Source organism: Staurois parvus, unplaced genomic scaffold (assembly GCF_062004578.1).
Source record: "Staurois parvus isolate SC_StPar_1 unplaced genomic scaffold, SC_StPar_1.0 ptg000091l, whole genome shotgun sequence".
Lineage (NCBI taxonomy): Eukaryota > Metazoa > Chordata > Amphibia > Anura > Ranidae > Staurois > Staurois parvus.
In genome coordinates, this window is record NW_028317887.1 from 6,250,643 (window position 1) to 6,274,141 (window position 23,499).

Below are 23,499 nucleotides of genomic sequence, written 5' to 3' on the forward strand. Positions count from 1 at the left end.
TAACGCACAAAACAGTTTATCGAATTTTTTGCTTTTCGCTGTGTACCGTGTTCTTCTCTAAATCATTTTCTCCTAATCCATAAATATTTTATCATTTAACATATCTATATGTGCTGAATGGCAATATTTTAAAATATATTTGTCTTATTAAATGGAAAACACCTTTTTAGCATTTTCTTTCCTCCTATGATCTGTTCTTTTCACTATCTAGTAGAAAGTTTGAGTTTCTGGAGGCAGTGTTTGGGTTCAGCCTAGTGTACAAAAAAAACAATTTATTCTCTGACTTCTTGCTTGCAGAGATGACACGGGCATTGCTCATCCTTGGCACTTCCGTTATAAAATCAAACTAGTTTTCAGAGGAGCATAATGTACAATTGATCACTGTTGCGTTTTTTGCTCAGTATGTTGTTTATCTGATCCAGACTTTTGATAAATTACTGAAGGTTTCCATCTCTGTACTTTATAGAAAGTCCTCCTTAGGTATGTGCGTGTGTGTGTGTATATGTGTGTATATATATTTTCTATATAAATAGATATTTTTTTCTTTTTGCATAACTCACATTAAATACATTTTGCAGCACTGCGCGGTGGCTTCGTTACATCCCAAAAGAAAGCAGATAACAGAGTTGTTGCTTCGGAAAGGAGCCAGTGTTAATGAGAAAAACAAAGAGTACGTTTTCTGTTTGTGTTACATGATTCATAGCACTGTGAATGTTAGATTGTTCCAAGCCTTTGCTAGTTTTTGTCTTAAATCATGTCAGTAAAGCCTGGATTCTTGCAAAATCTAGTATAGGTTTTAATTGTTAATCAAGAGTATCTTTTTCATTACCTTTGCTGGAACTTCATCCTAAAACTTTAATGAAATGTCATGTTTCATCTGCAAATTTGACCAGCGAACTGAAATGGAACTTCAGTTTCCTGAAATATAAATATTTTACACTTGAATTCATGTAGTCTGAAGCTGATCTCTAGGCACATATATATAAAAAAAATTAATGCTGTTAAAGTAGTACTATAGGCAAAAAGATTTTTTTTTGAGATAGAATGAGGGAGCGTGTTAACCCCTGTAAGGTTTATTAATGCCATGTGTGCCCCATTGGGGAGATTTCCCTTCAATTCCTGACCCATAGGCAAAACAGGAAGTGAAAGGAAAGCCCTCTAAAGTGAGGGAAGCCCTGGTTGTCACCAGAACTAGTGTCCCTATTGGAAGATATTCACACTTCCTGTTCTGGGGACAACCAAAAATTTGGGATTTTCTTTTATTTTCAGTGATTATAGTAAACAGGACTAATAGTGGGGGTGAATCTCCCTAACACGTGCACAGACAGTAATAAAAACCTGACCGGGATTTTAATCTCTCTCCACTTTATCCAGAGCATAACAAGTTTTGCCTTTTAGTTATACTTTTAACTTTTCAGTAAAAACTTCAAATGTGTTATCTTAATTATAAAGTGCAGGACACAGACTAAGTATTCATAGACCCTGGGTTATAGGCTTGTACCTTAAGGTGATTGGACACTCTCGGTCATATAACCCTACCCTACTTTTTTTTTTTTGTAGTGTCCTAGGGTGATGGACCTCTTCTCCCTTAACTAGTTAAATATTTTATGTTCAGATTCTTCAATCAACCTTTTCACTTTCTCCCAATACAGCAATAGTAGCAGTGCCTCCCAATCCATTTCGGGGTATGTGTCTGCTTGGAATGTATTCACTTTACACTGTAAAGTGACACTGTTAGGTGTCTCAAAGTTAGTAGCTCTATCTTGCAAACAGCACCTTCTTGTTTTGCACAAGTACAGGGTGGTTTTGAGACCAAGATTTTCTCCTTACCTAAGGTGATCTGCTCCTTTCACCTCAATGAGGACATTGTACACCCTTCCCTCTGTCCCGTCCCAGAACATGCCAAGTAAACTGTCTTACATTGCATGGATGTGGTTAAGGCTGTCAGAGTCTGTGGCAGCCACGCTTTTTTTTTTTCACAATTGTTAGTCCCTTTTTTTCTGTCTGGAGGGCCTCATAGATACCCTGCGTCCCGCTTCACCATTACGAGGTGGATCAGACAACTCATCTACAGAATCTTCTCCCTTAAGGAGAAAGTTGCTCTCTTTCCCATCAGAACCCATTCCATTAGGACTGTTGGTGTCTCCTGGGCTTTTCAGCCACATGGTCCTCTCTATTTATACTTTTTTTTTTTTTTTTCCTCCAAGTTCTTCCAGGTGAATGTTCAGGCATCAGTTGATGCACGTTTCAGTCACTGGTTGCTTCAAGCTGCAATCTGAGTATTTTATTCAGGTTATTCGGTTATGAGGTTTCTTGTGGGCCGGTTGGCAGTTTCAGGTTACTATGTTGTTGCCCACCCCTCAGTTTTATTGCTTGTTTACGTCCCATGGTCTATGAATATCAGTTCTGTGTCTTGTTTTGTACAATTAAGATGATAGGAATTTCTCCTCTACTCTGTGCCTTGATCACTCTTTGCTGCCTGCTAAAAAGCTGAAGCCTCACAAGCAGAGTTATATGGGAAAGCCCTAGCAAACGTTTTTCCCAGTGGTCTATGTAATCAACATTAAGGAATTTACATACAGGTTTTTTTTTTTTTTCTTGTTAAAACCTATTTTTTTCATAGGTTTCCAAGCTTTTTGCCTTTTGAAGTTGCCATTAAATTACTATAGCTTGCTATCTGAAGAAATTGCTGTAGTGTGATATTTGGTATTTACCATACGTTTAAATGAGAATTACTTTCTATTTCTTTAGTTTTATGACACCACTTCATATAGCTGCTGAGAGAGCACACAATGACGTCGTGGAGGTTTTGCATAAGCATGGAGCAAAGGTAATATTAAGCTTATTTGTGTGTTTCTTATATAGTTAGAGACCATTTTGTGTGTTCGTTACTTAGAAAAAAAAGCATATGTTGTAACTGCACCCAACCTTTTTTTAGTGTGGAAGGGTTACACTCTTTTGTAGTTTTGACCTATCAACCAAATAGGCCCAACTGTCTGATGTAGTTTAAGAGCTAAAAGAGTGGTTGTATTACAGCAAGGAAGCGGTTCCATGAATATCAACAATTTTGGTTCTGTCACACTTCCACCAATCTACGATACACAAAAGACGTACCACAGTTTAGTAGAGTTTATATCAGGCACTAAGGCTGAAGGTTATTTACTTTCATGCATTCTATGCATGAAGGTACAAAACCTGTGTGCTGCTCACCCCGCAGACCCCCACCCCCCAAATGCTCACCTTAGCCCCCTCTCGATCCAGTGATGTGCACAAGAGCCTCGGCTGTCCGGGTCGGTCTCTCTCTCTCTCTCTCTCTCTCTCTCTCCCCCCTCATTGGCTGAGACACAGCAGCAGGAGCCAATGGCTCCCACTGCTGTCAATCAGTCAGTGAGCCAATGAGGAGAGAGCGAAGGTGGGACCGAGCTGTGGTGCTATGTGTCTTTATGGTTTTGTTTTATTGTAATGTAATTCTAGGAAGCAATGTAGCACTGATACTGTTGTAAACATAGCATCTTGTTGGTTATTGAATTTCCTAGTGCATACTTCTGACAGAAAGTGAGACAGATATGTGTTAACAATCTGTATATACTTTAAAAAAAAAAAAAAATATTCTATAAAAGTGCTGCTGTAGTTTGCTTAATCCATGAACCTGATTTTAGGATTGGGAAGTTAAACTCAATGATACAAAGTAGTTGGAACTGTGTGGTAATGCCACTGTAAAAATGTTAACAAGGATGTGGTCATTTAGATTGTTTTCAAATGGTTTTGAAACTGTTGATTGATAGGTCATTTTGTGCTGCAGACATGGCGTGTGATAAATGGAAGGGATCTCAAGTTTGTATAAGCTTTTGGGATTTACAGCTTAGTGATACTTTGGGGTAAGTAGCACAAGACTGAGAAAACTCAGTGTGGGGATAGTGGGTTAGCTATTGAAGCTGGAAATTCGTCCCTTAATTGTTTGGGAATGGGTGGTGACTTGGGCAATGATGGTGGGAGGGAGAAGCTCTCTGGGTAGTGATGTTGGAGAAGAGAGAAGGCTAGTTTTGTAAGGGGAAGGGAAAGCCACTTTTTCAGCATTCATGGGACAGATTAGCCAGTGATTCTTAGATTATATTGGTTCAGATTGTTAATTTTGGAGTGGGTAGCAGGTAGTTCATCAGGTAATGATGGTGAAGAGAGGAATGATGCAAGGGAGTCTTAATTGAGTTGCAGTTGTTGGAAGGAAGGATGCTTGGGTTACTGATACATTGATTAACCCAAGCATCCTTCCCCACAATGATGTTGAGGCTGATATGCTTTTAGTTGGAAGTTATATGTACATGTTAATAAGGAGTACAGCAGTGGATACAGAGGTCTGAGGCAAGTTATTATAACCTTGAAAATTTTGTATGTGAAAATTGATGTCTTTAAAGTGGAACTTCACTCTCTCAATCAACAGTGTCTATTTTTAATTCATATGCTGCTAGCATTAGTAAATAGATAGGAAGGTATTATATTTACCTGTTTTAAACTTGTTTTATCCATTTCTTCGGTTCCTTCCTGGTTTTCATGCCTAGGCAATTGATGGCAAAAATCGCAGGAGTCTTTAGGAGGAGAGGAGGGGCTTTCTCGGCTAGACACACCCTCCTGCTTTCATGCATGAGTTAAGGGCACATGGATTCCAGGAAGTAAATGCTATATGAATCATCTGCCTTTACTCAAGATGGCCACTGCCAGAAATGCTCGGGAGTGTTTTTCAAAGTGATTTCTCAGCAAAACAAAGCATGGAGACATGGATGGATGGGGAGTTTGCTTTGAATACTAAAAATGAATTAAATAGTGTTTTTGTTTTGTGGTGTTCAGATAGTGTAATTCCACTTTAAGATTTATGCCCTGAGTAACCCTTTCAGTACCTGTCGCGGCCTGCGTAGTGGTTTTCTACATGTATTTTATTGTTACGATCAAAATGTAAGCTTTATTGTAGCAATCTTACAATAAACTCTGATTTTGATTTAAAGTTTTGCAGCTGCTTTAGTTCTGAGCTCATTTTTATGCTTGCAGGTCTAGAGATATGTAAATAAAAATTGTTTATTCAGAGTTGTCAGTGACAAATTACTAGTTCTTCAGTTTGGGATTGCACCATTGCACATTTGTTTTTCATGGAGTTTATTAGGCATTTGTTATAATGCGTGCTTGTGTTTACTGTTCAGATGAACGCTCTGGACACGCTTGGGCAAACAGCATTGCATAGAGCTGCTTTGGCGGGGCACCTACAGACCTGTCGTCTCCTGTTAAGTTTTGGCTCAGATGCATCGATCATCTCTTTGCAAGGATTTACAGCGGCGCAGATGGGAAATGAAGCTGTACAGCAAATTCTAAGTGGTAAGTGAACATACCTTCTAGACGTTAACTAAAGTTATGCACTAGGAAAGCATAACATATTGCACACTGCTAGTGTACGTAGCATAATTTTAGATGATGCATTTACAGTCAAAGCATGTTGAGGTATTGCTGAGTGACTGTGGACAAGAAGTCAAAGTTCACAGGATTCAGTGTTCACTGAACTGAGATTGAGCTCTGCAATCACTTTTGCAGCAGTTGTTTTCTTATTCTGGGTCACAATCCTGCACAGTGTGCTTTTGTCTCTTTAGGTCAGTTGACCATGTCAACCGTGCTTATTCTTATCAGATGACGTTTTCCCAGATACTGCCGTCATAACCTTTGATACTGTAACTCACGACACGGCAAATAAGTTGGCAACTTCAGTCACAGAGCCACTAGCTAAGTGGGTACCCGCAATTTGCCCCTTTGTAGCTCAGTAGTCTGACACAACTCTCTGACTGTTTTAAAAGTGAGGCTTCCCGCCTGTTAGCTAGGTGTCTCATCACTTTCAACTCAAAACAATACCACTTTCATACCTGCAAATTATGGAATGTTTCCATTTTTTGTTTAACACCTGTATATATTCCTGTGCAATTCACATGCAGGTCTGTGCAGTGCGATTTCAGCTCATTCATTTTGAATGAGCTGAAATCACACCGCATCGCACCAGAAGTAGTGCATGCACTACTTTTAGAAACGTGATGCAACCGGATTGCATGGTACTTTTACACCATGTGCTCCACTCCTGTCAAACGCTCTGCCTTTGTGACCTGCATCTGGGGTACCATTAACTTATTATTTACCCCCGCTGCAGATGGCAACTGCAGCGCATTTTGAACGTGAGGCAGGAAACCCCCACGGAACGCCCTGCTGTCTGGTGTGTACGGGCCCATTTTAACTGCTGTGTTTTGGTTGCTCTCGTTTCCTGATCAAATTAGCAGTGGTTATCAAATGTGCTGTCTAACTACATAATGTTATTGAGCAGGTATAACTTATATATATAATTATTTATTTATTATTTTTTTTTTTTAATACTAGAGAGCACACCTGTCCGAACATCTGATGTTGATTACAGACTACTTGAAGCGTCAAAAGCTGGAGACTTGGATACTGTAAAGGTAAAATACAGTTGTGCCTTATAACCATTCGCAATGGTTATTTTAATATTTGAAGTAGAATTCCACACAGAAACTGAGTTTAGTTTTGCATGTGAGTCGGTTTCCTGAAGTAATAATTACATATTTTGAAAAATATATTCGCAAAACGAACATTCAGAAGTTTATATCTATTGTCAACTCAAGGTATTTAATTTAAAGAGACTATAAACACTGGAAGCTGTGAGCATAAAAAGGCAGGTAAAATAAACAAAATCCTCCTTTTATGGTAGCCTAAATACCCTTATTCAGTCTCTAAACTCTGTGCTTCTTTTGCGATGGCTAAAGGCAATGTGTAGTTTTTCTACTGCTTATTTACTATTTATATGGAAAAGAAGCAATATATCCTCTTTAAGAAGTTATACAATACCTTGAAAAAATATTCATACCCCTTGAAATTTTCCACATTTTGTCATGTTGCAACCAATATCCATCCTTGATTCCCTCAGAGGTACTCTCCCTAATGAGTAACTTGAATTCATATTTTTAGCCCTCAAGTGCATGACTATACATTTTTCAACATTATTAATCATTTGCCATGTAGTTGCTTAGCTTTGTATTGTCTGCAAACAGCAGATTGAAGTTTATATTTCAACCTCTATATCATTTATGAGCAAGGTAAGCTGAATTGGTTCCAGAATAGAGCCTTGGGGTACCCCACTTACAACTCCAGTCCCTTCAAAATATCCGCTTTTTATCATCACCCTCTAGATGATCTCTGGTAACCCGTTTTCTGTCCAGGAACATATACTTTCATCAGTGCCAACAGACCTCAATAAATTAAGCTTTTATGGTGTACTGTATCAAATTCTTTGGGGAAATGTAGATACACCACATCCACAGGCCATCCTCTGTCTAGATATTAGATTACTTCCTTAGAGAATGTAAAGAGGTTGGTCTAGTAAGAACATTTTTTCATGAATCCATGCTGATTAATACTAATGATTCCATTTTCATTAGCAAATTCTTGCATATGGCACCTTGACATCCCTTTCAGTAGTTTACATACTATTGATGTTATGCTGATTGGTCTCTAGTTTCCACATATATGTCTTGGCATTGAATATTGGCACCAAGTTCACTTTCAATCAACTGGTACCATTCGAGTTGGTAAGCTGTTCTTAAAGATTGGGGACAACAGTCTGGCTATAACATTGCTAAGTTCTTTGAGAACCCTTGGGTGTAAGCCATCTGGTTCTGGTGATTTATTCACATTAGATTTTCAAGTCTTTTTTTTGAACACTGGCTTTTGTTTGCCCCAAGGATACATTCTGTGTTGTGCTATTAACAATGCAGGCTTGTATATTCTACCCCTCATTTTCCTTTGCAAAAGCTGAAGAGAAGATTGTATTTAATACTAGTGCCTTCTGCTTGTGATTTTTAACTAGTAAACCTTTTGGGTACTCCTATTTTTGTTTCTGCTTACTGTACATTACTATGAATGGGAGCACTTTCAGCCTCAGACATGTCAACAGCTTGGCAATTTACTTACCGTAGACTGGAACATCCCATCTTGGTGTAAACACGTTTTGTTCCCCATTTCCACCATGGACTTAATTTGATATTGATAAGCTTTGCACGATTGCCATCTAATGTGCCTGGGAATCTTCTTTTTTTTTTTTTTTTTTTTTTTTTCTTTGTTTTTCTGTGGGTTTTTTTTTAATAAAATTGTGTAAAAATATATATATATATATATATATATATTTTCATTGATTGTGTGTCTGATGGAGTCAAACACAGGATCCCAGCAAACGAAAGCAAGATTGCTAAGCACTTGTCCTCAATATAAGAAAAAGTTTAAGTGCCTTAATTGTGCTAGCATTGGCAAATGCCAGTTCAGATATTCTTGTCAGGAAATCAACTATGGCTTAACATGTAATTTTCCTCTCATATATTACAGAAGCTGCTAGTGAACTGCAAAATATTCTCATTTAGGAGTGTTTAGTGATAACTGAAAAACCTGTACTGTCATGAGTTGTTAAGAACTGAATTAGAGCACTTCTAATCTAAATAGCATTCTGTGTTCCTGGGCTTTGTGATAAACATACTTCTGTGGAGGGTGAAATTCTGTTTATTGGTCCGTTTTTATATAAGTAAATTTGTCAGATCTATGCCGTTCTAAGACATCTATCCGGAGAACAAATAGAGCTTACTAAGAAAAAAAAAATGTTTTTAGCAGTTTTAAAAAGTTGTTTGAGATGGCGACTCCCATATTTTAAATTGCCTTTCTACTTTTACTTTAAGAATGCTACAGACCAGTGCTGATCCTGAATTAGTGTAACCATGACAACCAGTGAGTTCAGCTAAAGGTGTATCCTTAAAATATGGCTAAGAGCCATTCTTAAAATAGTTGGTTTGTTTCAAAAAGCTTTCACTGCAGTTGTAAGAGACAGGTTCCTGTGTGTTGCTAAAATGCGTATTGTGTGTGATACTTTTATTTTTACCCACTTGCCTACTGGGCCCATTGCCCAGGCCAATTTTCTGCTGTCAGCTCTGTCGCACTTTGAATGACAATTGTGCGGTCATGCAACATTGTACCCATATTAAATTTTTATCACGCAGATAGAGCTTTCTTTTGGTGGTATTTAATCCGCACTGGGTGTTTTTATTTTTCGCACTATAAACAAAAAAAAGAGCAAAAAAATTTGAAAAAAAAGTTTCTTTGTTTCTATTATAAAATTTTGCAAACAGGTAATTTTTCTCCATTAATGTGCGTTGATGAGGCTGCACTGATATGCAGCACTGATGAGCACTGATAGGCGGAACACATGACCTGGTTTTGAAGAGTTTACTAAAAACGAACCCCTTCCCAAATGGATTCATCCATTTTCAATAGAGTAGGGAAGGGTTCAGTCTTCTGCTAGGTCCTCAAAGTTGTGTAGAAGGAGGTCCACCCTGAGGGGCCGCAATGTTTTGAGCTTGCCTTCTCAGTTGAGTTTCTTTTCACATCTGTGCTTGTAATTAACTATGCCTCCTTACCAAAAATCTGTCATGTAAAAGTGATAAACCACAAGTGCCATCCTCAACTACCACATTCCTTTTTTTAAAAGAAGACACATGTCATAGACACAGGAACAGGGAAGGAGGGCATGAACATTAAAAGTAGAGCAAACTGAAGACCTGCAAGGGACCGTAAGAAACGACAGACTAGTCCAATAATTATCCTCTACAGTTGACCATTAGGGGAAACCAAATTGCTTGATAAGGCCCTATTGGTTTGCCCAATGCACCACCTGAATGCCTTTCAACTTGACATTGTTGAAGTAGGAGAGACAACTTGAATTGTAGCAAATTAGTTCCTCTTGAAGGTTTTGGTAAGATTGAAACATACAGTATATTAAAACAATTAGACGTGGTGCACAACAGCTTGAGGGGAAAAAATATTTGATTCTTTTTTTTTTTTTTTTTTTTTTTTTCTTTGATGGTGTGCTGGCCTTTTTTCTTTTTTTTTTTGCTACTGGACTTTTGCAGTGTCTCTGTTGGCCATGCACCTAGGTACAGGTGAGAGAGGTGAAAATGCTTGATGGATAATTTAACATATTTAAAGGGTCATATTTCTGTCTGCGTCCCCATTGGTTAGATCCTCCTCCCTTTCATGTTGTGGTGTCTACACAGGAAGTGTTGACACAGACAACAGTGAAATCCCTGGGTCAGATTCTAACTCTTCTTTTCGCAGTTAAAGATGATTGCTCTCTGTGTCCATCTTGGAAATATTCAGCTAACTTTCTTTCCCCCTCACGACACAGGGCATGCAGGTAAACTTTCTGACAACAAATTATGGCAGCCCTTGCCGGTGACAACAAGGATAGCAGAAATAAAACTTGTATAACATTCTCAGAATAAACATTTTATATCGGACACTATTCTACAAGATACTTCCACAAATGTGGGCCATTGATTGCAAACAAGATGTGTTAATTTGCACACACAAGTGTTTTTCTTAACCGATTCCTTCAAACCATGTTGCAAAAATGAATACAACCCAGTGAAAGTCTTAGGAGCAAAGCTAAATTTTAGACAACACAATCCTAATTAACAAAAATGTAACTACTGGTGGTGAGTTATTCATTAAACAGATGTCCAGCAGACAATTGATTATAATTGGACGTTACTTAACCGCTTCCCGTCTGCCGTATAGCAGAAATACTGCTACAGGATGGCACAGGTGTGTAAAATCACATATTTATATGTGATTTTGCATTTCTGGGTAGGGGGGCGTGCGCACCCTACCCGCGCCGCCATTCGCAGCATCGTCTGTCATTCACCGTGTCCCAGCCTGTGATTACCAAGCATCTCTGATGGGGAGGAGGACTGTTTTGTTTACTGACAGTTCTCCTCCCGGTCAGCTCAGGCACACTGCTTTAGATGGCTGTGCACAGCCACCCAAAGCAGCGTACTTACAATGAAGCACACTGACACCGGCCCCCTAGAAAAAAAACTCCCTGCACACAGTTAACCCTTCGATTGCCCCTCATGTTAACCCCTTCCTGCCCAGTGCCATTAGTACAGTGTCAGTGCTTATTTTTTTTTTTTTTTTTAGCACTGATCACTATATTAATGTCACTGGGGTTGTCAGTGACACCAAGTCAGTTCCCCCCAGTGTCAGAATGTCCGCCGCAGTCTCAGTCGCTGATTGCCACCATTGCTAGTAAAAAAAAAAACATTCCAGTATCTATACTGTCATTTCTAAACGCTAAAACATTTGCTAAACTGATTAATTTACACATATTGGGATTTTTGTTTAGCAAAGACATGTAGCAGAATACATTTCTGCCTACATTTATAACGAAATGTAATTTTGTAAAAATAATTTTACTGGACGTGTTTAATAGCAAAAAGTCAGAAATACTGTTTTTTTTTTTTCCTCAATTGTCAGTCTTTTTTTTTTTTTTTTTTTTTTTTTATAACGCAAAAAATAAAAACCACACAGGCTATCAAATACCACTGAAAGAAAGCTCAATTCATGGGGAAAAAAAGGACGGAAATTTCATTTGGGTGCAGTGTTGCATGACCACGCAATCATCAGTTAAAGTAATGCAGCGCCGTAACGCAACAAAATGGTCTGGTCAGGAAGGGGGGTAAATCCTCAGGAGGGCAAGTGGTTAACAAAGAAAACCCCTTCCCTTTTCATGCTGTCAGCAATGGCACCACGTGGAAGAGAAATGTCACAAGGCCTGAGAAAGAAAATTATTTCTTTATGGTGAAGGCTACAAGAAGATCAGCAAAGCTTTACTTATCAGTCAGAATACTGTAGCAAAGTAATACAAAAATTTAACAAAGCTGCAACTGCAACCATCTCACAGAGACTTCCAGGCCGTCCATAGAAGTGAACACCTCAAAAGGAGCGCATTTTGATGAAAAGGGTTGAAGAAAATCACAATGCAAGTTTACTGCAGTTAGCTAAAGAAGTCGAACGCCAAATTGGGGTGACACAATATGGCGTACACTGCAGAAGAATGGCATGCATGAGTGTCATCCACAAAGGAACCCTCTCCTAAAGCCCATGCACAAAAAAAGCCCGCCTAGAATTTGTCAGGGCCCATGCTGAAAAAGAAGACAACTTGAACTCTGGAGTGATGAGACCAAGATAAATGTTTTTGGAGCTGATGGCTTAAAAACTGTATGGCATTGCAAAGGTGAGGAATACAAAGAAAAATGCATGGTGCCTACAGTGAAACATGGTGGCAGTGTCCTTCTGTGGGGCTGCATGAGTTCTGCTGGTGTCGAGGAGCTGCATTTCATTGATGGTATCATGAATTCACAGATGTACTGCTCTATATTGAAAGAGAAGATGCTACCATCACTCTGTGCCCTAAGTCATCATGCACTTTTGCAACATGACCATGATCCAAAACACACATCTAAGGCCACTATTGCATTTCTGAAGAAGAACAGGGTAAAAGTGTTTCCGTGGCCAAGTATGTCTCCTGATCTGAACCCAGTCGAACACCTCTGGAGAATTCTGAAGAGACAAGTTAAGCATCACTCTCCATCTAGCATCCAGACTCTAAAAGAGGTTGTTCCTGAAGAATAAAAAAAGATAGATGTTGCAATATGTCGCCAACTTGTTCATTCCATGCTTAGAAGATTTGGTACTGTCCTTACAAATCATGGAGGTCATACAAAATACTAGATGTAGTAGTTTTTGTTGTGGGATGTATTCATATTTGCATAAACTAATTTGAGTAAAACTGAAGGTTTTGTAATCTGTTATATTATTAACCTTTCATGTAATGAGCTAAACAAATGTTCTATAAAACTCAGTTTTTGGAAATTGTTCTTGTGTTCATTGATCTCAAGTAATTTTTTTTTTTTTTCTTTTCATTAATTTTATTAATTTTATTAACAGCAGCTATGCAGCCCTCAGAATGTGAATTGCAGGGATCTTGAAGGTCGTCATTCAACTCCATTGCACTTTGCTGCTGGTTATAACAGAGTTTCTGTTGTGGAATATCTACTGCATCATGGTGCTGATGTACATGCCAAAGACAAAGGGTAATTGTGTACTCAAAATGTGTGACTTGTTTTCTCTGCTTGTTATGTTACTATATTTTGCTTATGAATTGTGGTTGTCATGGAAATAATGTATTAAAGTGGTTGTAAACCTCAGACATGAAATATGGACAAATCATATCCCTCTATAGTGTTTACTTGTCAAAATTAGCAGCACTAAGTGTCATTTCTATCTGCTGCCTCCTTCCTCTGCTGTCTGCATGAGTCACTTCTGACAGGTTTTCCTAACGCGGGAGGGTCCTCCAGCTGATTGACAGCCTCAGTTCTGTTCTTCTGTATTGTGTAGAGGGGGTGTGTCTCATCCCTCCAGTTAGCTCTCAGAGTTTTCCTCACTGAGCTCTGCAGAGTGTTATTTTCGCTCCCTGCCCCCTTTTTTTCTGAACTTTTTGACATGCTTTATAAATTTCAAACTTTGAACAGGTGTAGAGAAGGGAAGACCGCAGATAAACAGGTATAACTTATGTTGGAGGCTTTGTTTCATCTCTATATATCACCTGAGGCCAGCCACATGAAACTGAAGTGCATATTGGACTGTGCTATTGTGTTTTTTTCTTTTGTTGAATTTTAAATTCATGTTTTACAGGTTTTGCTCAAAATAACGATTATATTTTAGTTTAATATTGTCAATCATTTTCTGATTGAACAGGGGTCTAGTTCCTTTACACAATGCTTGCTCCTATGGACACTACGAAGTAGCAGAGTTATTGGTGAGGCATGGGGCTTCTGTCAATGTTGCAGATCTATGGAAATTTACTCCATTGCATGAAGCTGCTGCTAAAGGAAAATATGAGATCTGCAAACTCCTGCTAAAGGTAATGTGGTATTTTATTTGCTTATGGTCAGCTTTGTTACAGTAGGCATTCAAATATTTTTTGGGCCTTTCATTGGTAGCCTTTGAAAACACATTGGAAAGCCAAAAGCATAATCTTCTCTGTAAAGGCTGCATCTATAAACTATGCATAAAGTAAAATTTTGGACCGGAGTGGAATGAAAATGGGTAAGTATATACATCTTTTTCATAGGTTAGTTAGAAGGAGGAAGGGGTAATTTTAAGGCAAGTTAGGTTTAAGCTGGATCTCTACTTTAATAAAAGAAAATACTGATTGCTTAGCTTTTTATCTCGTTGCTGTAAAGAGCAAAATATATTTCTTTTGAAAGAACAAATTTTACATTCCATGCCATAAAGAACAAGGTATGATGGAAATAAGAGTTGGCAGAAGGAGTTTGATATCAGATTTATTGTAGGTAACAGTAATGCTAAATATCAGTCAGATGTAAATGTTTGAGGTTTTCCAGCCCTAATACCTGTCTAATATTACTACAGCTTTATTACAGTCTTGTATGCCTACACAAATCCATTTTAAAGTTCGAAAGTAAAACCTAACAGACACAGATGAACAGTGCTATGTATTTACTAGTAAATCATTACTTTTTTTTTTTGTAAATGTGATTAGTGTAAGTGCTGGTATTTGACTTGAGATCAGCCTGTTTACTCCCTTTGTTACAGTAGTACACAGACTTATGGAGGTGGGCAGGGCAGACCTATAGTTGATCTGATGTGATGCTTACAAATGCACGTACAAACATATTGATAGGAGGAGAGAATAGAGTGAATAAAGAGGAACTGTCCAGCCAGCAGGCTTGAGGGTGGGGAGAGGACACAATGTATTACTGAACACTGTAACAGAAAAAGTGTTGTCTTCTGGCTGTGCTCTGCTGTGTGATGGGGATATGCAAGTCTCAGAACTAGATGTACAGAAATACAACTCCTTTGGCGGAGTAACACAATTAATTTTTATGTATTTCTTCTGTGCCTTTAGATGAGAGCCTACAGTTCAGCTTTAAAATACCAGAGGAAAAAGGAAGATACATTTCCCCTTGAATGACACTAGCTGACACAAAAGGCCTCCCAGCTGTATCAGTAATTGGGGAACCAAGAGCATCAATGTACCCATCATGCTAATGCCATGCACAGTGTTTCTCCCAGTATTTAAAGGATAAGTTCTCCTTTTCACAAATTATAAATGCACGTTTTTTGAAGGTAAAAAAATGTGTATCTGTGTTTTTTTTGTTGCAGGAGCCTGTAAAGCATTGCACTAGCAATCAGCAGATCACTGGTGCCATGCAGGTCTCCTGTAGACCTGTCAGTGTTTCTGCTTGCCCATATGGGCAAGCAGATATACTGACAGGAAGAATCGGTGAACTACCATGGCTCTCCACAGTACCATGTTAGTTCATTGAAAAGCTTGCAGAACGCTGAATGACACGACCATGTGGGCTGAGCCCCGCACGACCGCGCTGTTTTTATAAAGTGACAGCTTGGAGGAGGAACTTCTCCCTGTATTGTTGTCACAAGGATGGGGGGGGTGATCAGGCAGTGACTGCAGCATTGGGAACATGTTACATTTTCTACCCTAAAACCGGGTGGAATATGTAACATGTTCCCAAAGGTGAACTTATCCTTGATTTACTTGCCTACCGGTCACTTGTACCCCCTGAATATACCACACTGAATGACAACTGCATGGTCATGCAGCATTGTACCCATATAAAGTTTTTATAATTTTTTTCTCAAAAAATAAAGCTTTCTTTTGGTGATATTTAATCACCGCTGGGTGTTTTATTTTTTGCACTATTAACAAAAAAATAGCAAAAAATTTGGAAAAAAAAGTTTTTCTTTGTTTCTATTATAAAATTTAGCAAACAGGTAATTTTTCTCCTTCACTTATGTTCGATGATAAGGCTGCACTGATGGGCAGCACTGATGGGCACAGGCAACACTGGGCACTGATGAGTTGGCATGGATAGGGAGCACTGATGAGGTGGCATGGATAGGCAGCACTGACTGATGGCACTGACTGGTGACACTGATGGGTGGCACTGCTGGTTACAGGTGGGTGGCACTGCTGAGCGCCACTGATCATCAAGGCACTCTGTTTTCTGACAATTGCTGGTTATCGGCAGTACTTTCCTCACGCTGTGACAGTGTGAGGAATGTGCAGCCGATAACCGGCAACTGTATTTACTCTGTGATCTGCTGTGTCATTGGACACAGCTGATCACGTGGTAAGACTGCTGTGATTGGCCTTTTACTACATCATGTGATCACCTGTGTCCGCAGGACACAGCAATCGTGGAGATCACTGGGGGCACGCGGGAGGGCGCGTTCTGGGAGGGCATCATATAACGACCTCCCAGAACTGGACAACTGCGCTGCAGCCGTCATTCAGCTATATTATGGTTGCCAAGTGGTTAAAACAGTCAGTGGTTGCTTAGTGCTGTGTGCACATTATGTATTACAAGTATTTATATAGCACAAGCAATTCACCGAGCTCTTTACTTATTGTACATTCAGAACATTCCCTGCTGTCAAGGAGCATACATAGGAAGGTGTCTACCTCACGTGGATACATACACATACTAGGGTCACTTTAGACAGTGGTCAATTGACCTACCAGCGTGTATTCGAAGTATGTGAGGAAACAGGCGTAATCAGCCAAAAACCACAGAAGCATAGGGAGAACATTCAAGTGCCATACCGATAGTGCCCTGGTTGGAATTTGAAAGCAGGAACCCTAGTGCTGCAAGGCAGTAGTGTAACCACTAAGCCACATTATATACCATTTTCCATACTCTGTGTCTTAACCATTTTTTACTTGAAATACTGTGCCTCTCAGTAATTATAAAAAAAAAAAGACCAAAGGAAATGTGTGAACAGAAACTATGCTCGTACTGTCAGCCAAATGCCCCGAATGGAAGTATTGCTGCAAGGTTAATGGTAAAAGTATTATTTGTGAATATTCTTCAAGTTTGTCTTTGTTAAATTATACATTTTACACAGATATGCCCTAATTTTTACAGTAGGAGCATTCTTCTGAGGCTGGTACATACGAAAGAACATGCCTATAAATAGTTTTGTAGAAATGGAAGCCAACATAAGACTGAAACATGAGTCTCACAATATTAAGTTATAAATAGCCTGCTTCTCTGTTGTCTAGCATGGAGCTGATCCAACAAAGAAAAACAGAGATGGAAACACACCCCTAGACTTGGTAAAAGATGGAGACACAGACATTCAGGATTTGCTTCGGGGAGATGCAGCTTTACTTGATGCAGCAAAGAAAGGTTGTTTGGCTAGAGTTCAAAAGCTTTGCACACAGGAAAACATTAACTGTAGGGATACCCAGGGAAGAAACTCTACACCTCTTCATTTGGCAGGCAAGTATTCAGACCCCTATGTACAACGTTTCACTATATGTGTGTTTTTTGTGAGCAGGAATTTTATGGTAGCACGGTTTGTTAAACCTAAAATATTGCTTAAGATAGTAATTGTTTTACATTGCTTACTTTATTTGTATTTCTATCCCATAGTTCTTTTTCAAAGTCCTTTCACATCCCCAATTGATATCTTGTATATGTAGCAAGACACAGAGAAATCAGAGCTGGTCTATTCCCTCAACAGTGCTGATAAATCTACCAGTACCAAAGTGTCTGCTGCAGTTGATCCCGTGCTTGCACCAGAGCTTAAACTGGTTCTAAGCCTAAACCATTTTTTCACCTAACCATAGGCTTCTGCTCCTGTTAGTCAAACTCCTGTGAGGAGGGAGCTTGCTGGCGCTGTGAGTGTGCCTATGGACACATACAGACCAGCTTGGGAGTGCATGTGCATGGGTGTTCTGTTAGAACCTTGCCTCCTGAGAGGGCACTCGGAGAAAGAAGCAGTGGACAGCACAGACGGGACCACCAGAGAAGAGGTAAGAGACCATGCTGTGCAATACTGTTGCACAGAGCAGGTAAGTATAAATTTATTTTTTTTGTAATAGCTCTCTAAAATAGTTTTTAACATCACAATAAAGAATAAGTGCCCTTTCAGACAAAATGCCCTTATTCTTGTTACCCCTGTGTCCTCCAGCACTGATCTCTACCACAGACTCCACAGCTTTTTGTTAATTAAAGGACATAGGAATTCACAGACATTTGGGATATACTGCTGCCTACAAAAGCATTTGGGCACTGGGAAAAACATTTTTTTTTAAAAGAGATAGCTGCTGAGGTGGAGAGAAACCCCTGCCCACTGTCACGGCTGATCCTGGTATCTAATTTCGCAGTCGGTGACTGGCTTTCAGGTAAAAGTGATCTTAATAGCTCTACAGATGCCCAATCATTTTTACAAGGCTCAGAAGGCCCACATGCTGTTTTTGGCGCCTCTGGTTTCACCAGGGAACCTGAGTTCACTGCAGTCGACTAAGCACCGAGGATAAGGAAGAACATATATTCATCTCTCTGCTCTGTAGTAGTAATACCAGAAAAAAAAATATAAAGAAACTGTATAAAAATACATTTTATATTAATTTAAAAAAAACATTTAAAGCACCCCCCCCCATGCTCACACACAAATGCGAACATGCATGTAAGTTCCGCATGCATATGTAAACTGTAATTGTACAACACGTGAGGTATCACTGCAAATTGTCAGAGTGGGAGCAATGATGCTTATACCAGATCTCACGTTTAGCTAAACTGGTAACCTATAAAGGCTTTTAAAGTATTGCCTATGTAAATTTTTAGGTACTGTAATTTGTTGCCATTTCATGGGCATGCGAAATTTTTAAATCTTCACGTTTAGGAACTGTATATTTTTATAACTGTGTATTTTTTCCTGAAAATGTTTTTTGTTATTTTATAAATGGCTGTGCAAATATGCGACATAAAAAATTTGAACAGCTACCATTTTATTCTCCAGGGCCTCTGCTTTCAGAAAATGTATAAGGTTTAAGGGTTTTAAGTAATTTCCTTGCAAAAATGCAGATTTTTACATATATGTGAAAATTTTCAAAATTGCCCTGGGCAGAAAGTGGCTAATCCCTAACAAATGTCTTCCATACCTAAAGACAGTCTTGGCTATTATTGACCTGTTTTGCACCACTTTAAAACGTGAGTATCAGCCTGTAGCTTCTTCCAGTGCTGTCCCCAGTCAAGGCTCCCTTAGGGTTTCCAAGACTGCCAAGATCGTTTTCTGTTCACCTGCTGTTTGCAGTTGTCCTTCATGGAGCTTGGAAGAACCCGGACAAACAAAACTGTGTCCGTGGGTTCTGAAATTGATTTTCCCGGCTCTTCAAAAACCATTGATTAAGCCTATCAGGGATATTTCCTTTTCCTCACTCACAAGATTGCGTTTCTTGTTACCATCACCTCTTGGGGGCAAGCATCTTGGCTGGTGGATTCATCCTGTAAAAAACTCTTCCTGGCCTTACAAAGGGATAGGAGGGTCTAGGTGGTGGTGAGGCCCAGAACTTTCTTAATAGCTATAAGGTAATTTTGGCTTTTCAGCTCAATCAAGATATTTAGTTCTTTCATCCCTTCAGCCCCAATTCATCAGTAGGAGATCTTCCTATTTTGGCCGGATGTAATTTGTGCTGTCTGTGTGTACATACCACTCACCGACTGCTTCCATTAGAAAAATTGACTCTCCCTTTGCCATCCCAGAAGATCCCCATAAAAGGGAACCTGCTGCTCGCTTTGTTTCTCGGTGGTTCACACAGATCATCATTCATCAGTAGGAGATCTTCCTATTTTGGAATTGGGTTCCACCCTTTTCTGTCATGTTGCGCTCTGCTAGGTCTGTGGGTGCTTTATGGAATTTTAGGCATCACGCTACAGTTTTCCTGATTTGCAAGGCTGTCACCTGGTTGTCACACAGTCTCAATTTTGCACCAGGTGGATGTCCATGTCCCATCTGATGCCAGCTTCTGGCGGCTCTTTGAGCTGCAGGTAGTCCCCGTTTTTGTGTTTTATTGTTTTTTTGTTGCTGTTGCCCACCTCTCATTTGGACGCATTTGGTGTCTCAATTCAGTATTTGAATTCCTGTTCCCCTAAATGAACACACATTCTTGAATGTGTATTGAGGAGTGTCTGATACAAAAGTTCATCTCACTTGAAAGATATTTTGAAACTTTTAATGGTTAAGAGCATCAAATACAGCCAATGTGTTTCAAAGGAAAAAGCCCCCTACCTTCTTCAGTGTTTGAGCAGTCGATGTCAATAAAATCACAACAGAATGCACTAGGGGACCTGTATTAACCACTTCCCGCTCGTAGGATGTCATACAACATCCTGGACTTTGAGTGGAGATACTGGGATGATGCTTGCAGCTACATGCATCGTCCCAGTATCTTTTTTTTTTTTTTTTTTTTTTTTTTTTTTTTCCTGTTGGCACTGCATTGTAATGTAAAAGCAATCCTAGTGGCTAATTACCTGCTAGATTGCTTTTATAAGCAGTTGGGGGCATTTTATATCTTAAGTGCACTTATGTGAATTAATTAATAGTAATTTGGACTTTAAATTTGGTTAAGAACCCATAATATAAAAAAAATAACAAAAATTAAAAAAAATTTGGTAAATTTGAAGACAATTTTGCATTTTGTGGCAAATCATGACGTCTAGGAGTTCTTTTTTCAAAATTTTATTTGTTTTCAGCACACCAAAATACATGGAAATTAGATGAAAATAATCAAACCGCTTTTTAGTCACAGACCTTTGTTATACATCTTTTTTATGGCATGCAGTAAGCATACACCATTAAAGCAGTAGCTACCCTGGGATCCTTTTCACTATTTTTTATTTCACTATTTATCATTTGAGGTTAATATTTCTGTTTAACAGTGTAAGTGTCAATTGGTATACAATATTTATCATTGAGGCACACTTTCACTCAATTGGTTCGTGAGTATGTTATTTTATTTATGCGCTTTAAATATCTGAAAGTTACTGCTCCTATCAGAAAAATGGATTCCCTGTTTGTTCTATCCTTGGGAACTTGCAAGGGGCACTCAACTTCAAAATCTATCATTGCACAGTGGATAAGGAGCCTGATTGCTAGAGCTTTAGCTCTTTAGCAAACAATCTCCTCCTGCATTCTTGCATGCTTACTCCTCTAGATCTGTAGGAGTTTCCTGGTCTTTTCAGCACAATACCTCTGCACCCCAGCTATATAGGGCCACCACCTGGTCTTCTGTTCATACTATTTCAACATATTACAAGAAAGGTGTACGTCTAATCTTCTGTGAATGCAGCTTTTAGCTGCAAAGATACTTCAGCAGCCCTCTGAACTTGGGGTTTTTTTTTTACCCCTGTTGTTTGGGCCTGTTAGCACAATACCATTTGTCAAGTTGTTGCCCACCCTTCCTATACATTAGATGGGGATCTCCCATGGTGTATGAAGATGTGGCCTGTGTCCTGTATTGTACAATTAAAATGAGAGGAATTTTGACTTATATTTAAATAAGTCAAAATTCTTGGTGTACAGTAGAAGATACAAGTCACCCACCCTTCTCTTCCTTGGTTTTCTCTGCATTGCTTGCTACACAAGTCCCACTCTTCTTTGTCTGTGATCATGCTCTTGGTATTGCTTTTTTTTTGCCAGCATCCCTGTGTGTTCCTTTGTGAACTTCAATGAACTGATGGTTTTTTTAGAAAGTAAAAAATTCTATTTTTTATTCAGCCCTAATGGAAACTCATTTTAGGTTCACTAGATCTAAATTTCTAAGCTGAATTTTTTAGAATTCATTCTACATAGTACAGTGTGTCAATTTACTGTAACATGCAGTTGGCTTTTTGGTTTCTCATTTGAAATATCTTTTTTTGTTTCTTTGCAGCTGGCTATAACAATCTTGAAGTTGCAGAATATCTCTTAGAACATGGTGCAGATGTAAATGCACAAGATAAAGGAGGACTTATTCCCTTACACAATGCAGCATCATATGGGGTAAGTTTTGATATTTGCACATGATGTTAAAAATATTTACAGACCTGATAGTGAAACAGGTGACTGAGAGATCTAAATCCAACATACTTTAGGAGTATCGTGTACGGTTTCTTTTGCTGTTTAGACTCCCCTGGTCCCTGTCACCCTTTGTCCTTAAAATAAACTTTTCTAAGATAAATCCAAAACAAAAATCTGTTATTTTCCACCTTGTGTAAATGCTAGTTTCCTAGCTGTGAGGCTGACCAACTGGTTTTAAACTTTGAGTCGCAGAGCGAGGATAAGTGTACATATCAGAAACGTTAGAGTAAAGTTAAGGGTCTATTTTCTAACATGTTGTAGATAAAGCTTCTTATTCCAAATGTGCCACTATCCACCCTGAAGTGAATGGCAAAGTCGCCAGAAAATACAGCTGCAGGACATACAGCCCAAACTAGCGTGATTAAATAAACCGCCTGCTTTCATTTCTCTCCACACAGCCCAGGATGGTTGAAGACCTCCAAGTAAGAGATGGCGGCCAGCCACAACCTCACTGAGACAGAAAAAGCTCACCCCACACACTGAACAGAGGAGAAGATCCAGTCGCAGAAACTGCATTTTATTCTGTGCACATTCTTCTCTCCGCATTTATTTAGCCATAGGGTGCCATACAGGTCCAGGGCTGTGGTCCATTCCTATGGCACCCAAACCCTGAGGACCCATTCGGGGGCATGCCCATCCTGATGACAAACTTGGACAAGGCAAATTCTAACAGACTTAAATGCTCTTCTGCCTTGCCTTCCTCTGACTATATTCATGCATTTGCAGTTGAATTGCCTAGCCTGATTACATTTGCAGAAGGCAAGAGGGTTACTGACGTTTTAGTGGAGGTCGCCAAAGGTTTTACACCAGCAAAATTTGTGAAGTTAATCCTTCAGTTTCTTGCCATATGCTGGCTTTGGTGGACTTATTGGCAGAGGCAATGCGTATTAGCCTTTACCTAGATACACCTAGTTCTGCACAGCCTCCACTTAATTACATTAGACGCAAGAAATAAGGCAGTACCTAGAAAGCCTTTCCCTATTTTTGATGAAGTTGATTTCGATCAGTTTTTGGCCATCCCTGCTTGACAGAAGTCCATCATTTGATTGACTTCTGAAGAAGAGAAATGTTGCAAAACGTTTCCTGCTCAGCGACTGCAGCCACTGATCAGTGTATTCTGACAGCAGCAGGTGCAGCTGTCAGCATACAATTTTCTGGTGGGGATGGATTCCTCCATCTACCTTCTGTGTGGATAAAGAAACATTAGTTTTTTTTTCCTTCAGCTGAATTACCCACCTGTGGAAATCTTAACACAGAGAGGTTATTCCCTCCTCTTGGCATATTTGTTACCTTGTGTCCTATGAAAGTAGAATTCAATGGGGTTGGACAGAAGGGACAAGAAGGCGCTTCTAAGTGCAATAAGTCCAAATAGGCTTTAATAAGTACCGTTAAAAACACTTACAGGTTAGAAGAAATAACTGGTTTGTCAATGTGCGGGGCTCTTTCCACTGTATAGCAGCCCGCTGTTCTGGCCAGCAGCTTCAGGGGGAGCTCATGGTGAGGTGCCAAGATGGCCTCCGCTCTTCCGGGAACGCTGGAACACACACTGTCCAGATGGAACGCAAACCGTAAGTGACATGAGCATGGCCGGTGACGCGTTTTGGAGCATGTGAAACGCTCCTTCTTAAA

General features: G+C 39.3%; 1 protein-coding gene across 2 annotated transcripts in view; it reads left to right on the forward strand.

Annotated features, from left to right (window-relative positions):
- The window catches only part of TNKS (tankyrase), a 281,917-nt gene that overhangs the window by 199,029 nt on the left and 59,389 nt on the right, over positions 1-23,499 (forward strand). Inside the window, exons 10-17 of one of the 2 annotated variants that reach the window (XM_089670593.1) lie at positions 579-670; positions 2,752-2,830; positions 5,190-5,361; positions 6,400-6,479; positions 12,865-13,010; positions 13,675-13,840; positions 17,027-17,246; positions 21,683-21,792. In XM_089670593.1, coding sequence (XP_089526719.1) covers positions 579-670; positions 2,752-2,830; positions 5,190-5,361; positions 6,400-6,479; positions 12,865-13,010; positions 13,675-13,840; positions 17,027-17,246; positions 21,683-21,792 — 1,065 coding nt within the window. The remainder of the gene's footprint in view (positions 1-578; positions 671-2,751; positions 2,831-5,189; positions 5,362-6,399; positions 6,480-12,864; positions 13,011-13,674; positions 13,841-17,026; positions 17,247-21,682; positions 21,793-23,499) is intronic. The other variant, XM_089670594.1, reaches the window with a different exon arrangement.